We start from the raw sequence: 14,460 nt of genomic DNA on the forward strand, positions 1-14,460 counted from the left end.
GGAAGAGAACTCGTTCGCGAGCGAAACCAAGCAGATGTTCGGTGTCAAGTCGAAAAGTCTTGGGCTGTACGGTGAAGGTCACCTGAGTTCGTGTTTGGTCGGATGACACGGAACGTCCTTGCGTAACGAAGCGACGGAATCGTCTGTACTGCTTCAATTTGGGATGAGAAAGGCGGGAGTGATTACAAGATCTTCCTCCAAGGCGTCTCGCTGTCGGAACCGAATCTGATGAGATATCAGCAGAGCATATTCGAACGAAATGTCGATCCATCGACGGGATCTGATAGCGTGTGGTGATCGTGGGTGGGATTCTCTTGGCATTCGCCTCGAGACGCTCTTGCACATTGCATAGTTCGCGGCTCCGGCGAGAGGTCTTGTCCAACATAGCGGACCCTGATCTCGTACGCTTTGCTCGGCTCGGTAAAACTCTATGCGATCCCGTCCTTCTACGACCTTCACTTCTCGCTTCCGCAAACCTTGTACAAGTGCGGACATGCTCAGAAGAAAGTCACGCTCGCTGATCGATCAGGTGATGCGGAACTGAAAAGTCATCAATCAGGATCCGCGTGGCGTTCTGAAACGAGGGGACGGGAGCATTTTGGCATCTGTTTCGACATCTCTTCGGATCGCTCGAAACTCATTCGTATCGCTAGATCACCTGGTCTTTTGATCTGACATTGCCTTCCTGACACAGGCTTCCATGGAGTTCGCTGCGCTCTTCAGGTATCATGTGGCCTAGGAACCGAATAGGAGCTAAACCTAGAAGACGCTTAAGAGGGTGCCGAAGGTCTCAGACGAACCGACCTGCTCCTAACCGTTCAGGTGGAAGAAGGCGATGGTCACGAGCAACAACCGGGAGTTGGTGCGTGAGTATCGTCGCGCTTAGGTCTATATAAGGTCGCTTGAGACGAATCCATCTTACCGACCATCCCGGCGAAAAATGTAAGGTAAATCAGCCAACAACGGATCTTTGTTACACTATGCGTTTCTCGACAGGTCTACCTACTTATCTTTTGTTCTTACTGCTAGTGTCGGTCACCAGCTTCAACCTAGTCGCTGCGAGTGATGGATCCGAAGCGATGAAGAAACTCTGTTCGTCCCTCTCCCGTGCGACTTCCTGCAAGGCCTCGTTCAAGATTCCGACGTTCAAGGTCAGAACGGGCAAGACCGACTGGTTCAAGTTCAACCCTTGCAAGACGACTTTCAGGTTCCCCTTTGGCGGCAAGCAGTGTCTTCCGGGTACAGACAAGGTTGTCATTACAGTTCCCATCGGGATAGATGTGGGATCCAAGTCGGTCGACGCTTGTTCTCTGGCCCGGCAGGCGATCCCGGGATTGGAACAGCTCGCTCAAAAGAGCGGAGCGATTTGTACATGTCTACCAGAGGTACGCTTGGTCGTCTCGATGTTCTCGTGCTTTCTCATCTAAACACGCCGTGATTTGCAGATGCTCTCCATTGTCGATGGCGACACTTTCAAGTCGCTCGTGCAGTCTGGAGATGCCGGAACGACCTCGGCGGATATCCTCGAAAAGTTCGGAGGTTTCGCTCAATGTGCCGTCGATGCCGGGATGAGCATCAAGGACAACAGCGCCGGTCTATCTCAGGGTTCAGGCGCTCTGGTTACTTCCTCAAGCGTTCGAGTGCTCAGAGCTGCAGAGATCGGTAAGCAATCCTCATCGCGCTCTTTAGCAACGGAAAAGTTCTAAAAGCGCTGCCTACAACATCTTGTTGTAGATCTCGCCCGGTACTTTGCCTTTGCCGGGTCGATCGTCCCCTGCGCGGCTTCTGGAGCCTGTGACGCTATCAGAGGATTCTTTGTCGACTACCTGCAAGATTCCGAAAAGCTGATGGCCGAGCAGATCAAGGATCTACTCTTGCCTTGGTCGAACGGGATGAATACGGTCCAGAAGAACTTTGACGCGTTGGCAAACTCGACGGACTCGTTGAAGATGCAGGGGGAACAGATCGAAGCCGAGGTCATGAAGATCATCGGTAGCTTCTGTCCCGATGCCGCTACTTGCGCGAATAATACGATGTCAGACTTTAAGAAGCAAGGTGAGGGAACCTATCGTGGCGACTGGATGACTGCGCCTCTGACGCTATCGTAATGCCACAGTGGAAACCACTCTGGACATGTCTAAGCAAATCGCTGCTCTCAACGGCATCATCGCGCAGACTCAAAAGGGCGCGCACAAAGCCACTCAGACCATCACGGACGCTGTACAACTCTTCGAAGACGTTTCGGACCTCGGCATCGACAGTGTGATTCAGCTCATCGTCGAAGGAAAGCTCAACAGTATTGGTCAATTGGCAGAATCATTGAAGGCTGCTCAGCAACTGCCTCGTATCATCGACACGCTGCAGGACAACCTTATCAAGGTTCCCGAGCTCGTCGGCCAGGTAGCGCAGCGAGGTCCGCCCTTTGTCGATTCGCTGCAGACCTTGTTCACCCGGAACTGGATCCAGGACTATGCGGGGGACGAAGCTTCGGCGGAAAAGATCAGTCATGGCCTGTTTGAAGCGCAACGGCTTTTGTCAGGCATGATACCTCAAGCCACTCAATTATGGTCGAGCGTTGAATGGTTATCGAACTCCGTCGGCGCCGTCGATGATGGAGGCAGGGTTGGAGTAGACGTGCGGGTTGCTTCGTATCAACGTTGGACGAAGGGTTGGTTCGATATGCCATGCCTGACTACTGGTAAAGTAACGTTCAGCGTCGCCGGATTCTCGCAATCCGTCAAGTACCCCAAGGTAGGCCCAGACTTTGTATGCTTACCGGGGTTATCAATGGCTCTGATTGACCTTCCTCCGCTATTCATAGTTTTATCGCTGCAAGCAGACCTACATGGTACCGTTCCCGAATCATCATATACCTTTCGTCCGGATCAGGCTGCCGGAGGATTCGAACCTGGGCAGGTTGGGCCAGACGAACCCTGAAGTGAAGACGACGTCGATCAGCTGGGGCGAACAGCGCTTGAGACCGACTGCTGCGGCGGCGTCGAGCGTTTCATCGACTGTCACTTCTTCACTGGCATCCTCGAGCGAATCGACTGCTGTGCAAACATCCTCGAGCACGGTGGAGGAGAGTCCGATCACCACCTCTTCCGACTCTCTGCCGACCACTTCAGTAGCAGAAGGCGAAGCTTCTACCGCCCCGGCGTCACCTACAACGAGCGAGACGATGACATCGCTACCTTCTACGATTCCCGCAGAGGCGCTACCCACAGCCGAGTCGACTTCACAGCTGGAGTCCCCTGCGTCCCCTGGGCCCACTGAAGCTCCTTCTCAGCTCAGGCGCCAACAACCTGCCGAAGAGGAAGATCCACCTACCGATCCTAGTAACTATTCGGTGCCCGGAGATATCCAGACTTCCATCGCTTTTGACCCAGCCGCGGAAGGTCTTTATACCGCTTCTGAAGTAGCTTTGGCCGCTGGGACCGCTACTTTCGTTCCGGATCCCGCTCCGAGCGGGACGCCTACTGCCACAGAAGTCGCACCCGACCCAGCTGAGACGACCCTGGCCGTCCCTCAGTCGTTTGATCCGCATGCCGATCTTCCAGAAAAGGTCGGAGAGGAGGATATCGGCGATTGGGAAGATGTTCGGACTCTCGCTATCAACGATGCGACTCCGACTTTGAGTGATGGGATCATCAGCGCCACGGCGATCTCAACCAGCACAAGTCAGACGAATGTCCCCAGCGCGACGCCCACCGGTACCACTCCAGAGTCTTCGGGTGGCTCCAGGTCGATTCGCTTCGAGGGCATCGAGCGCATCGTGTATGGCGCTTTTGTCGCTGCCGTTGTTGTTCAGATGGTCTGATCGCCAGAAGGCGGGTCGACAAGGGTCTTCTCGATCATTTATATCGCACGTTGTTTGTCCATGACTCGATTTTTGAGTCTGTGGAGTCTGAACAAACTGTGAATCTGAACGCTTGTATTATGGAACCCTTTCTAACTTGTCGAAATTGTGATGACCTCGTTTTGATTTTCCCAGTACAACTTCGGAACTCCCACCCGTCGATACGTTGCCGGATTCAAAGTGTGGGTGTATCTGAACCATGACGATCGGAATTTTTCACCCAAAGTATATAGGAGTCGATCTCAGCTTCAATAAATGAAAAGTGTTCGACTGATGGACATCCTACGGCCCATTATACGGCAGAGGGATATCGTAACTCAGGCTCACACTATCAGTGCAGGCTCGAAGGTGGCGCAGATGAGATTGGGCCGAGGTGACGGATCAGAAAGCGACGGATCTTTCAGGAGTAATGTTTCTCAAAGAATCCTTTGGTAATCTGGACCCTCATGTGATTACATCCCCTCTCGAGCGCGGGTATGGGTATGTGATGTGGACTCTGAACCGACGCAGCAGCAGCGGGATGCCCACGAATTACTAGATACTGCTGCTGCTACTGAACCTGAAACCAAGCCTCGCGCGTGTCTGAAACGCTTGCTGCACAGCCCTCTGACGATCACCACGAACGATCAGAGACGGACGACGTCTTGACGCTTCGAGACAGTTATGGCATCATCGCTGCGGCTTGACTTTCAGGTTTCGCAAGGGTGAGAGGAGGAGGAGGAGGAGATGTGATCGGGGTTACGAGTCCCACACACAGAGTGTCGAGTGATCAAAAGTCACGTGACGAAGCTCTCGAATAATGTTAACCGGTCATCATCATATTCGTCATCCGAGGTCGGTAAACTAACTCCTTTGAACGACGACGACTTGCGATTTGGGATATATCTTGAGCATTTCTGATCAACCGTAGAGTGCATATAACACCAGACTCACCACACATAACATCATCTACACTCGAAAACGATGGGAACCTTGCTTAGGAACGCCTTCTTCCTCGTCGTAGCGCTCGCCATCTACGCCTATCAACCGACGAAACAACGGCTGGTCACCCTAGGCCTGACCCGCGGGTCCGTCATCGAGAACGTTCACGGATTCTCTAAAGAGTTGCGTGTTATCGAGGATACTAGGCACTGTGAAGACTTGCATCTTTGGAAGGTCGATGATGGGAGTGCGTTGTTGATCACGGCCTGTGAGGGAAGGGGGTCGCCGAGGTTCAAGTGGTTCCCGCCAATGACGTTTTTCGACGGACCTGAAGAGTTGGGAAGTGGGGATATGACCGGTAGTATTCATGTGCTCGATCCCGAGGTGAGTTTATCGTCTTTCGTCTCCTTTTCATCTCCTTTTCGTATCTTCTGTTTTCGATCGCTTTCTCTGGCCTGAAATCCCGGCTGATACAACTACAACTCATTGCTCTCTCTTGCTCTCCTCGCAGACCTTCACATCCACCCGCCTCACCCTAGAAGATTTCAAAGGACCCTTCGTAACGCATGGGATCGACCTCGTAACCGACCCGCAGGATGAGAATTCGGTTTATATACACGCTATCAATCATCTTCCCAACCCCGACTACGACCCTGACCACAACTCTGACGACAACATCAAATCGAAGGAGCGAGAGAAGGCTCGGTCGCAGATCGAAGTATTCCACCATACCCTCAATTCCAACAAAGCTCGGCACATAAGATCCATCCGTCATCCTCTTATAAGGACTCCGAACGATATATACAGTATCGCCCCAAGGGAGTTCTTGGTGACGAACGATCATAAACACAGAGAACATGGCTTGAGGAGGACTGTGGAGGATGTTTGGACGGGCGCTTGGGGGAGGGTTACGGAGACGGTTCATGTGCGGGTCGATCTTGATGATGGTATCGAGAGTAGGGACGCAGCGGAAGGAGTACGGGTCGGGGTGGTTCTCAAGGGGATGCATAATAATAACGGGCTAGGACATGGGGATCCGGACAAGGAGGGGGAGGTTTTGGTCTGTGATGCCGCTGGGGGGGTGTTACACCTCGCCCGGTTGTCCTCCTCCCAACCCTCCTCCCGGACCTCCTCGTCATCGACGCCCTCGATGACGAAAAAGCTGGAACTGGTGGAATCCATCCAAATGGACTCGACCATCGACAACCCGTCTTACTTCCACGACCCCTACCCGGAGACTAGGTGTGATGCGAGCGGGTACGTCCTCGCTGGGCTCTTACGGGGGGCGGATTATGGGAAGTTCTTTAGGGATGAGGGGCATGTCGATCCGAGCGTCGTCTGGATCGTCTCCAGAAGCGAGAACAAGGACAAGAAAGAAAAGGAGAAGGAGGCGGGAAGTGAAGGAGGGGATAGGTGGACGAGGCGGATCGTCTTCCAGGACGACGGGGAGACGCTGAGTAGCGCTTCGACGGCGGTGGTCTTGCCTATCGACCCGGCCACTAATGGGGGGAAGAAGGAAGCGTGGATCTGGGTGACGGGGCCTAGTAGTAAGGCGGTTGTGGCGACCAAGATCGACCTGGCCGCTTTGTGCTAGTGCTGTACATCGACACCGAACGGGAGGGCCAGATACCTCTTACGAGATTTGCGAGAGAGGTGAATGAGGGCAGGGCCGTGTCCGATTCGTAATGCATCAGCGCTTTAGCTAGTAATTACGAAGGGCTGCTAAATATTCTCCATCTCGTCGTAATTCTGCTCAAAATTGCTGTCCCAATCTGATAATTGTCTAGTACTATAGTGTCTATCAGACCGCTTCCTATCCATCATGAGCTACCACGTTAGTCGGGCCTAGCCATACCTTTAGACTCGCTTTACGACTCGGCGTAACTTATGTCCACGATCCTGAGATCTTGACCGCCGAACGACGCCACAAGCCCGATTGTATGAGTGTAATGTAAAGGTATTGCCCGTCAGCTCCTGAGGGACTTGCATATCGTAATTGATCATTTAGAATTTATCGGTCAGATCTAGATCTAGCGCGTTTGCTGACTAAGATCTGACGAACGATTCGTATATGGCTCTCACAGATGTCAAATGACCTTTATCCACGGAGGTCTTCATGTCCCCCCCCCTCCGCCTCTCCTCTCCATTAGACTTTCCTCAAAAGGCGTCGAGTTAGGCAAGTGATCCCTGCAGCCTCGTAGGACATGGTGTACTGCTGTATCGCCATACATTGTCAGCCCTTCCGTCCCCACTGCGCGACTTGATCAAACAATCATGTCCGAGGACTACCCGTTCGATATCCTACATCCTCATCTTCGTCGCATCACGACGAGCGACCCCAGCTGCCAGGAATGGTTTGGAAGAGGTCTGACGTGGATATACGGGTTCAATCACGGCGAGGCTATGCGTTGCTTCTCCAAGGCGTTGGAGCATGACCCTCATTGCGCAATGGCCTACTGGGGCATGGCGTATTCGATCGGGCCGAATTTCAACAAGCCATGGAGACTTTTCGACGCCGAGGACATGCAAGTCGCTCTCGCCTCAGCGAGACGGAACATCGAGCAGGGTTTACGATACGTTGAAGCGGCCTCGATCCCAGAACAGGCGCTTGTCCGCGCTCTAGCGTTGCGCTTTGCTGGACACGAGAGATCGATCGACCCGACCACATCGGACAAGTGCTACGTACAAGCCATGCGAGAAGCTGCGATTCAACATCCTACAGATCTCGATATCATCGCTCTCTATGGCGAGTCCATCCTGACGATGATACCGAAGACGGTCTGGAGCGAAAAGAGTAGTAACGGAGAGGCATTGTCTCTCGCCCATGAGCTCGACGTCAATTTCGAACAGGCATTCAGTGTTGAGGGTGCGATGACTCACGCAGGGCTCAATCATATGTACATACACCTATTGGAGCGATCGCCTCATCCGGAAAAGGCAGAGCCAGCTGCTGATCGGCTTCGCGACGGGATCAGGGATGCCGGACATTTGCAACATATGCCTGCCCACATCGACATCCTACTTGGTAATTACGGCCTCGCCATCACTGCCAACGCCAATGCCGTCCGAGCGGATGAAAAGTTTTCGGAGACTGGCTTGAATGGCGGTCCGATGTTCCCCTTTTACCGGGCGCACAACTGTCATTCGTTGATCTATGCTGCGATGTTGGCTGGCCAGTATGCGGTCGCCCTCGCGGCGACTGAAAAGCTCGAATGCGCATTGCCCGAGACGACCTTGCGAATCGAATCACCTCCCATGGCGGACTGGTTGGAAGCTTTTCATGGCGTTCGCGTCCACGTCTTAATTCGATTCGGCAAGTGGAGCGAGATCTTGCGTCTGGCCATGCCAAAAGATCCAACGTTGTACAGCGTCACGACCGCTACCTTGTGGTACGGTAGAGGAATCGCCCATGCCGCCCTGGGCAACATCGACCAGGCTTCGGAAGCTCGCGATCGTTTTCTCGAAGCTTGCGCACGTGTCCCCGTCTCGAGGATGGACTATCCCAATAAATCCCGGGACGTCTTCAAGGTCGCAGAAGCGATGCTCGACGGCGAATTGCAATATCGGTGTCAATCGTACGAATCCGCTTTCGCCTCGCTGGAAAAGGCGATTGCGCTCGACGATGCTCTGGTCTACAGTGAACCTTGGGCTTGGATGTTGCCTTCGCGACATCCCTACGCTGCACTCAACCTCGAACAAGGTCATACCGAAGAAGCCCTTGTAGCATATCGAATGGACCTAGGCCTGGATGATCCCGCGAAGACCAACGGTGTCCACCATCGGCGCCATCCGAAGAATATTTGGGCTCTGACCGGATATGTCGACTGTTTGAAAAGGCTCGAACGATGGGAAGAAGCAGGATTGGCAGAGACATGGCTAGAGAAAGCGGCTCTCGGTTCAGACATAGACATCAGGTCGTCGTGTTATTGCAAACGCGGCTTGATCAGCAGCATCGGCTGATCTGCGGGACGAAGAAGATGTTGTACGAGCGGCGAGAACAGACAGAAGAAAACAATTGTTTATCACAAATTGAATTACATGAAAAATTTGGTCGGACAGACTATTGTGTTCACGTAGGGAGATTCTCGTCTTTACGGCAGACTCGCAGATGACCATCAATCGGTGTCGCAGGCTAACAGTCTTCGATGTGTACCCGACTGACGAGCGAAGGATCGGTCGGCGTGCCAACTGGTCATCGGATCGCATCGCTGTACGACTCAAAGAACATTCAAGGGGAGACAGTCATGAATCATCATTCTGACCAAAGGGAGTCTGGCTCGGCGTGAGTCGCTATCCATTGAAAAGTTGACATGAGGGAGACCTAAATATTCAGGAGACAGGTCGACGAGAGGTGTGACCAGTGCATGAAATCTTGGTCGTTTGTAACGGTTCCAGACCTGACGATGCATCAGACAATTCGGCAGACGAGCTTCTCAGCTTGATAACTGCCGGAGCGGAGAATTTCGATGCCGAGTTCGATGCCGTCGAGGTCTTTGCCCACGACCCGGACCTGCTGGGGTTTGTAACGAGGAGAACCTGCTCCTTGCTTCCAGCCGTCCAGAAGCATCGGGAGCTCGTTCAAGATCCACTGACTGGCTCTTGCCCTGTCTTCCGGCTGAGCGGGGAAGTCGAATGCGTTTGCAAAGGTGAACTGCGGGCGGATAGGTTAGTGCGGAAACAGCACATCGGAAAACAAAGCCTGCATACCTTGTATCCCATGAGCGTGTAGACCAGGCAGAATTCGACTGCCACGTCCGATCGGCGTTTGATAGAGTCTTCGGATGGTGGGAGCGTGCTCATGACCTTGCCGCCTTGGGGTCCAATAGCATCTACATCACCGGACCGGCGTTAGAACGCGAGACCCCGAACATTGACGATGCTCCAATCCACTGACCAATGCACAAATCGGTGGACCCATTGCTAGCAGCGGTATCGTAGGCAGCTCGAATTCCGTTGTCGCCGGCGGCTCGACGGATCTTGTCGACCACATCACCATCCTTGTAGTCGAAGCAAGCGACAGCTCCCAATCGCAGAATAGCTTCGTGCCTGGCAGTCGAGGCGACAGCTATGACTCTGTATCCGGACTGGCTCAAAAGCTGTACAGCGTGATGACCCACGGCGGTCGAAGCTTCGGATTCAAAGATAGCAGATTTTTCAGCGATAAAATGAACATGGATATAGCGGTGGAAGACTCACCGCCCCACACCAAGATCGTGTGATTGGCGACAGAAGGGTCACGTTGTGAGGGCTTGAGCAAGTTCCAACGCAAGTACAAAGTTTGAACGGCCGTAAAGTGGGCGAGCTGTCATCCGACACGATCATGAGCTTGTGACCGCCAGTGATTCGTATTGGAAAGAGGACTTACGGAGAACCCGGCGGCCTCCTCATCAGACATGCCGGCAGGTACGGGCCAGACATGAGCCCCGTCGTAGAGCGTAGCTAAGCAGGTGAGTTCACATGACATGAACAAGGACACACGGGATTGAAAACAGAGAAGATCAGCTGATGTACGGCGATTCCCGCGTGTCCATCTCTTACGCACCTTGAGCTGCCGCGCCGTTCGTTTCATCTGCGGCGCCGTAGATCAGACCTGCCACGCGATCACCTTGCTTGATGTGCTCAACCTCGGTCGGAACTCGAACGGCGATACCAACGCTCTCGCTGCCCAGGACTACCGCCCGACGGGAACTCCAGTCTCCTCGAGCATGCTTGTAGTCGGTTCTATAGTCGTCATGTCTGGTTCAGCTCATCGTCGATGTCTCCCGATCGATCCGTCTCGCGCCGCTTTGATCTTACGGATTGAGTCCGACGGCCGTGTTGCGAACGACGACATGAGAAGACTGGTGTGCGGTCCCGTTGAAAGCGATCTCCTTGACAACGGGGGCGCCCAGAGATGGAGACGCGCAGGCGGCGAGGATTTGAGCGGGGACTTCGGATGACATGATGGCCGGGATGAGAACAGATGCGTGGTCGTTGCGTTTGCTTGTTTGGATCCGATCTCTGCGGGGGACGACTCAGAACGATGATTCCCAACCGGTCTTATATACATGTACACATTTCATACATACACATACACATTCACATACACGTCTCATGCGGGATACGAATCTGAATTTTCGCTCGCAGATGACTACCGCTTACTGTATCCAACTCGTTTGGCATATCACAAAAGGATGATGCACGGTTCGATAGACTACTCGACATTACGAATTGTTGTCATCTTCGCGTCAGCATCGCGGGCTTGCGCGCCTTCAAGGCCGAAAGGCTGAGTCAACGCTCACGAAAAGCTAATCAAATTCAAGAGGATCGCTTTCGCGCTCTCTTATGCTTTATGATATACTACTTTCACTCTTTTCCCAATCATGGCATCAGGTTGATAATCTTGGTCTTTCGTCCTCGTCAAAACGCTTAGGCAAGCGTCGGCGTAGCATCGACGGTCGCGCGCACTGGAGGCCGGGTTGAGAACCGTCGGCACTAAATCACTCATTGTACTCATACAGTACCCCGAGGGATCCATCGAACGAGGGTCCTCACGAGGACGCATCTACAAACATGTGCTGTTCACGAACTTGATACAGATCACGAGAAATTACCCGGCTAGGCGCAGCGCACGAGGGTGCAGTAATCGACAGTAGCCAGGATCTCGTCGACATCATCCACCGTGAAGATCGGATCTGACCCGGAAAAACTAGGGTCGGCTGCTGATTCTACGACAGGAGTATATGTGGCCCAAGGCCGCCTGCAGGGCCAGGCACTCACTGTCATTGACGCGCGACTTTGCTTTGAAACTCTCACACAAGTCGTCTAGAAGCAAATCCCGCCCGACCTATTGTCGTGTCGATCCACCCAACTCAGTCCTCCGACCGATGATGACGATCATCGTCTCTGTTCGATAGCGAAAGTTGGAGTCCCAGAAACTCACCTGCCGTCCGCTATTCAGCTTGTCCCACAATTCGATACTACTGAGCGCTCTGAGACCGTCGAAAACGGCGACCTGTGCGTCTCGTTGTCCCGTCGAGACGAAAAACATGGCTTGGATGACCGGACAGGCAAGGTCGTCCCATGACCGGAAGACGTGGCTGGTCAGGATGGTGACGATCTCGCTAGGCGACGTTACGGACCCGGGGGTGACGTCCGATCGATCCCCCAAGCTGCCTTGTTGCCATTCGCTTCCTGACGATCTCGAGCCTGGCAGGTCTCCCGGTCCGTCGCTCGGCAACGCCGCGTTGATCCACGTCTCCGCAAGATCACACTCCGTGACCGACGTCACGTCTCGATAGGATGATTCGATCAATCTCGCAGCGGCTTCCAAGGAGAGAGCGTGCGAGGCCGGATCGTCGATGGGAGGAAAGACGCCTGGGTGTCTCACCTCCCCTTCACCGGCAGGCGGACGGGCGGTGTTGTTCGTCGACACGTCGAATCCTTGTGACGATAGGTCAGGCTGTTCATTTCAAGGAGGTCTTGATCGATCAGGTCCATGTACGGAAGTGTAAATGTCTGGCGAAGTCTATGTTTGTGCGAGTGTGTGCTTGTCGACTCGCCCATTTACGTACCCTCGAGCTCCATGGATCGCTCTCAGCAACCACCGCCACATCGTCGGCAGCGACATCCGCAGGTCCTCGATCCGAATGATATGGTCGGTCGGATTCCGGGGCAGACAAGGTGGAGGGGACCGTGACCGTGATGCTCGCCGGACGTCTACTTTCGCAGGAATCGCCTCGCAAGCGAGCGATTTCAGCTGTGAGGACCGCCTGATGTTCGGTCAAGGCTTTGATCGTGTCCATCAGAGTGACATTCGTCCTCTGAAGAGCCTCGACCTGGCCCTTGAGCTAGAGAAAATGGAAGGAACAGCCGTTCCGAGTCAGTCTGCGGCTGAGCTGCATTGTCTCGTTTGTTTCCCGCGAATTCTGTCCGAGGGTATGTGTGTGTGTACGTGAGGTGGGTGACCGTGCTTACCGTGGCGACCTCTGATTCTCTGCGTTGCCGATGTATGGCTTGAGCCATTCTGTTCTGAGCTCTTCGACGGACGATCTTGGCCTGTTCCTCATCGACCGTTGCTGTTCGTGTGTTCGGAGCGTGAGCCCCCTCAGTACAGGCGAACATTTCTCGGCCTGGATCAGGCTGCGGGACCTGAACCCTTGCACTTTACCTCGAACGTTCTCGTCTGTATCGTGGTGTAGCGCCATCACGAGCCTATGGGTGACTGTGGGCGTGTGTAGTGATGTGAGTAGATTGTGAAGGTCGAATCGATTCGGATTCACGGTACGAGATGAGAAAGGTAACCTCAACGATTAACGATCATCATCCATCATCATCATCATCATCATCATCATTCATCATCCATCATCATCACCGTCGATGACTCCTAGGGGGTTTCCTGCAAGTCTCAGCTCGACGTCGACGAGAGCTCTCGAACTGAATCATATCGGCGCCCAAAAGGTGTTCTCGATGCAGAATGGGGCATGGGGGCTGAAGCAGGACATGCAGACAGAATCAGAAGGATCAGTAGGGTAGCTAATCTGTGGATGTACACTGGAGTACGAGACGTCCCAGCGAGCGATTCGAGCGTCGAACACCGAGCGCGAGCGACCTCGATCTCCTAACTATACTGCGCCGGTTGTAGCAACTTGAAAAAAACACATATACCGTCGCCGCGCGCGGAGCAATATACAACTTTGGGCCGGTGAAGCCCAAAACTAACTGGTTTTCTACATGAGAACCTCAAAAATTGGGAAAATCTCGTGGCCCAGGCCTACCGATCAGCCTGGGCCACAAGGCCTGGACCTCGTACTTCTCACAACTCTATGTTGTATGTATCTTAGTACCTCAAACTACCTATCCTATCCATTAGCAACAGAGTTAGCCAGCAGACATGTCAACACATCTCGATGATCAGTCGAACGATCTCTATGCAGCTATACAGCAAGCCTTAGACATATACGTTGCTCAGGTGCACGATCCGATCATAGCTCTACTAGCCCAATCGCCGGAAGATCGAGATCATGCTCGCATCCCCGTACACATCCACGAGCTCGACAGCATGGTCACATGGCTCAGTACCGACGTACTTGGGAAGGTCCCCATGCAGATGCACGACAATGTTCGACGAGCAACCCTTAATCTGCGGGACGAGCTCGGTGCTGTACATCAGAATGTCCTCAACAACCGGCCTATCCATCAGCCTCGAGAGACCATAGCAAGGCCGCAGGGAGGCTATATGCTGGCTCTGAACCTTCCTATGCTGGTCCAACTCACCGAGGAGGGGTTCACAGACCAAGAGATTGCCGATCACTTAGGCTGCTCTCGACACACGGTCATCCGGAGACGACAGGCTCTTGCTCAGACTCCCAAGCGTCAGGCCAAGCATCAGGTGCCTGAGGAGGTGTTATGGAAGGTCAGTCCTCATCTGGCCTTATTGCGAGCGAGCCAGACTCTGACTGCTTCAACAGCATGTACGTGACTGCATCAACAGTCAAGATGGGATCATGGTCGGCTATCGCAAGCTTCATGGATATCTTGAAGGACTAGGGATACATATCACCCGCCAACATGCCCGGGAACTGAGCCGAGCTCTAGACCCTGACGGAGTCCGACTACGGAAAGCCGTTCATCAGAAACGTCGGGTGTACAAAGTCCCCTTTCCCAATTCGCTCTGGCACATCGACGGTCAGCATAAACTG

General features: G+C 53.6%; 5 protein-coding genes across 5 annotated transcripts; 3 read left to right on the forward strand and 2 right to left on the reverse strand.

Annotated features, from left to right (window-relative positions):
- Positions 1-980: 980 nt before the first annotated feature.
- HD553DRAFT_272597 (uncharacterized protein) lies at positions 981-3,820 on the forward strand (the record flags this gene model as incomplete). Its single annotated transcript, XM_046177770.1, has 5 exons — positions 981-1,280; positions 1,446-1,662; positions 1,735-2,055; positions 2,117-2,751; positions 2,822-3,820. 5 exons carry the CDS (start codon positions 981-983, stop codon positions 3,818-3,820), a joined length of 2,472 nt encoding a protein of 823 aa, XP_046036422.1.
- A 917-nt stretch (positions 3,821-4,737) lies between these two features.
- HD553DRAFT_285197 (serum paraoxonase/arylesterase family protein) lies at positions 4,738-6,613 on the forward strand. The gene is made up of 2 exons (XM_046178221.1): positions 4,738-5,164; positions 5,292-6,613. The coding sequence occupies exons 1-2, from the start codon at positions 4,823-4,825 to the stop codon at positions 6,372-6,374; spliced, it is 1,425 nt and encodes a 474-aa protein (XP_046036423.1). The 5' UTR covers positions 4,738-4,822; the 3' UTR covers positions 6,375-6,613.
- Positions 6,614-8,820, forward strand: HD553DRAFT_312449 (uncharacterized protein). The gene is made up of 2 exons (XM_046180100.1): positions 6,614-6,762; positions 6,843-8,820. The coding sequence occupies exon 2, from the start codon at positions 7,055-7,057 to the stop codon at positions 8,738-8,740; it is 1,686 nt and encodes a 561-aa protein (XP_046036424.1). The 5' UTR covers positions 6,614-6,762; positions 6,843-7,054; the 3' UTR covers positions 8,741-8,820.
- A 230-nt stretch (positions 8,821-9,050) lies between these two features.
- HD553DRAFT_356510 (uncharacterized protein) lies at positions 9,051-10,722 on the reverse strand (the record flags this gene model as incomplete). The annotated part of the gene is made up of 7 exons (XM_046183854.1): positions 9,051-9,431; positions 9,488-9,609; positions 9,675-9,908; positions 9,977-10,082; positions 10,146-10,219; positions 10,323-10,501; positions 10,577-10,722. 7 exons carry the CDS (start codon positions 10,720-10,722, stop codon positions 9,189-9,191), a joined length of 1,104 nt encoding a protein of 367 aa, XP_046036425.1. The 3' UTR covers positions 9,051-9,188.
- A 525-nt stretch (positions 10,723-11,247) lies between these two features.
- On the reverse strand, positions 11,248-13,063 carry HD553DRAFT_312455 (uncharacterized protein). The gene is made up of 5 exons (XM_046180101.1): positions 12,737-13,063; positions 12,334-12,609; positions 11,703-12,221; positions 11,540-11,606; positions 11,248-11,454 (listed from the first exon to the last, which is right to left on the reverse strand). The coding sequence occupies exons 1-5, from the start codon at positions 12,881-12,883 to the stop codon at positions 11,378-11,380; spliced, it is 1,086 nt and encodes a 361-aa protein (XP_046036426.1). The 5' UTR covers positions 12,884-13,063; the 3' UTR covers positions 11,248-11,377.
- Between the last annotated feature and the right edge of the window lie 1,397 nt (positions 13,064-14,460).

Source organism: Filobasidium floriforme (genome assembly GCF_021052385.1).
Source record: "Filobasidium floriforme strain CBS 6241 chromosome Unknown HD553scaffold_12, whole genome shotgun sequence".
NCBI classification, from domain to species: Eukaryota; Fungi; Basidiomycota; class Tremellomycetes; order Filobasidiales; family Filobasidiaceae; genus Filobasidium; species Filobasidium floriforme.

Coding starts and splice junctions, on each gene's coding strand:
- HD553DRAFT_312455 (XM_046180101.1), bottom strand. CDS start 12,883: ATGTTCGCCTGTACTGAGGGGGCTCACGCTCCGAACACACGAACAGCA. Junction 11,607..11,702: donor AGCTGAATAGCGGACGGCAG/GTGAGTTTCTGG, acceptor ACACGACAATAG/GTCGGGCGGGATTTGCTTCT. Junction 11,455..11,539: donor AAAGTCGCGCGTCAATGACA/GTGAGTGCCTGG, acceptor TTTCCGGGTCAG/ATCCGATCTTCACGGTGGAT.
- HD553DRAFT_285197 (XM_046178221.1), top strand. CDS start 4,823: ATGGGAACCTTGCTTAGGAACGCCTTCTTCCTCGTCGTAGCGCTCGCC. Junction 5,165..5,291: donor TTCATGTGCTCGATCCCGAG/GTGAGTTTATCG, acceptor CTCTCCTCGCAG/ACCTTCACATCCACCCGCCT.
- HD553DRAFT_312449 (XM_046180100.1), top strand. CDS start 7,055: ATGTCCGAGGACTACCCGTTCGATATCCTACATCCTCATCTTCGTCGC.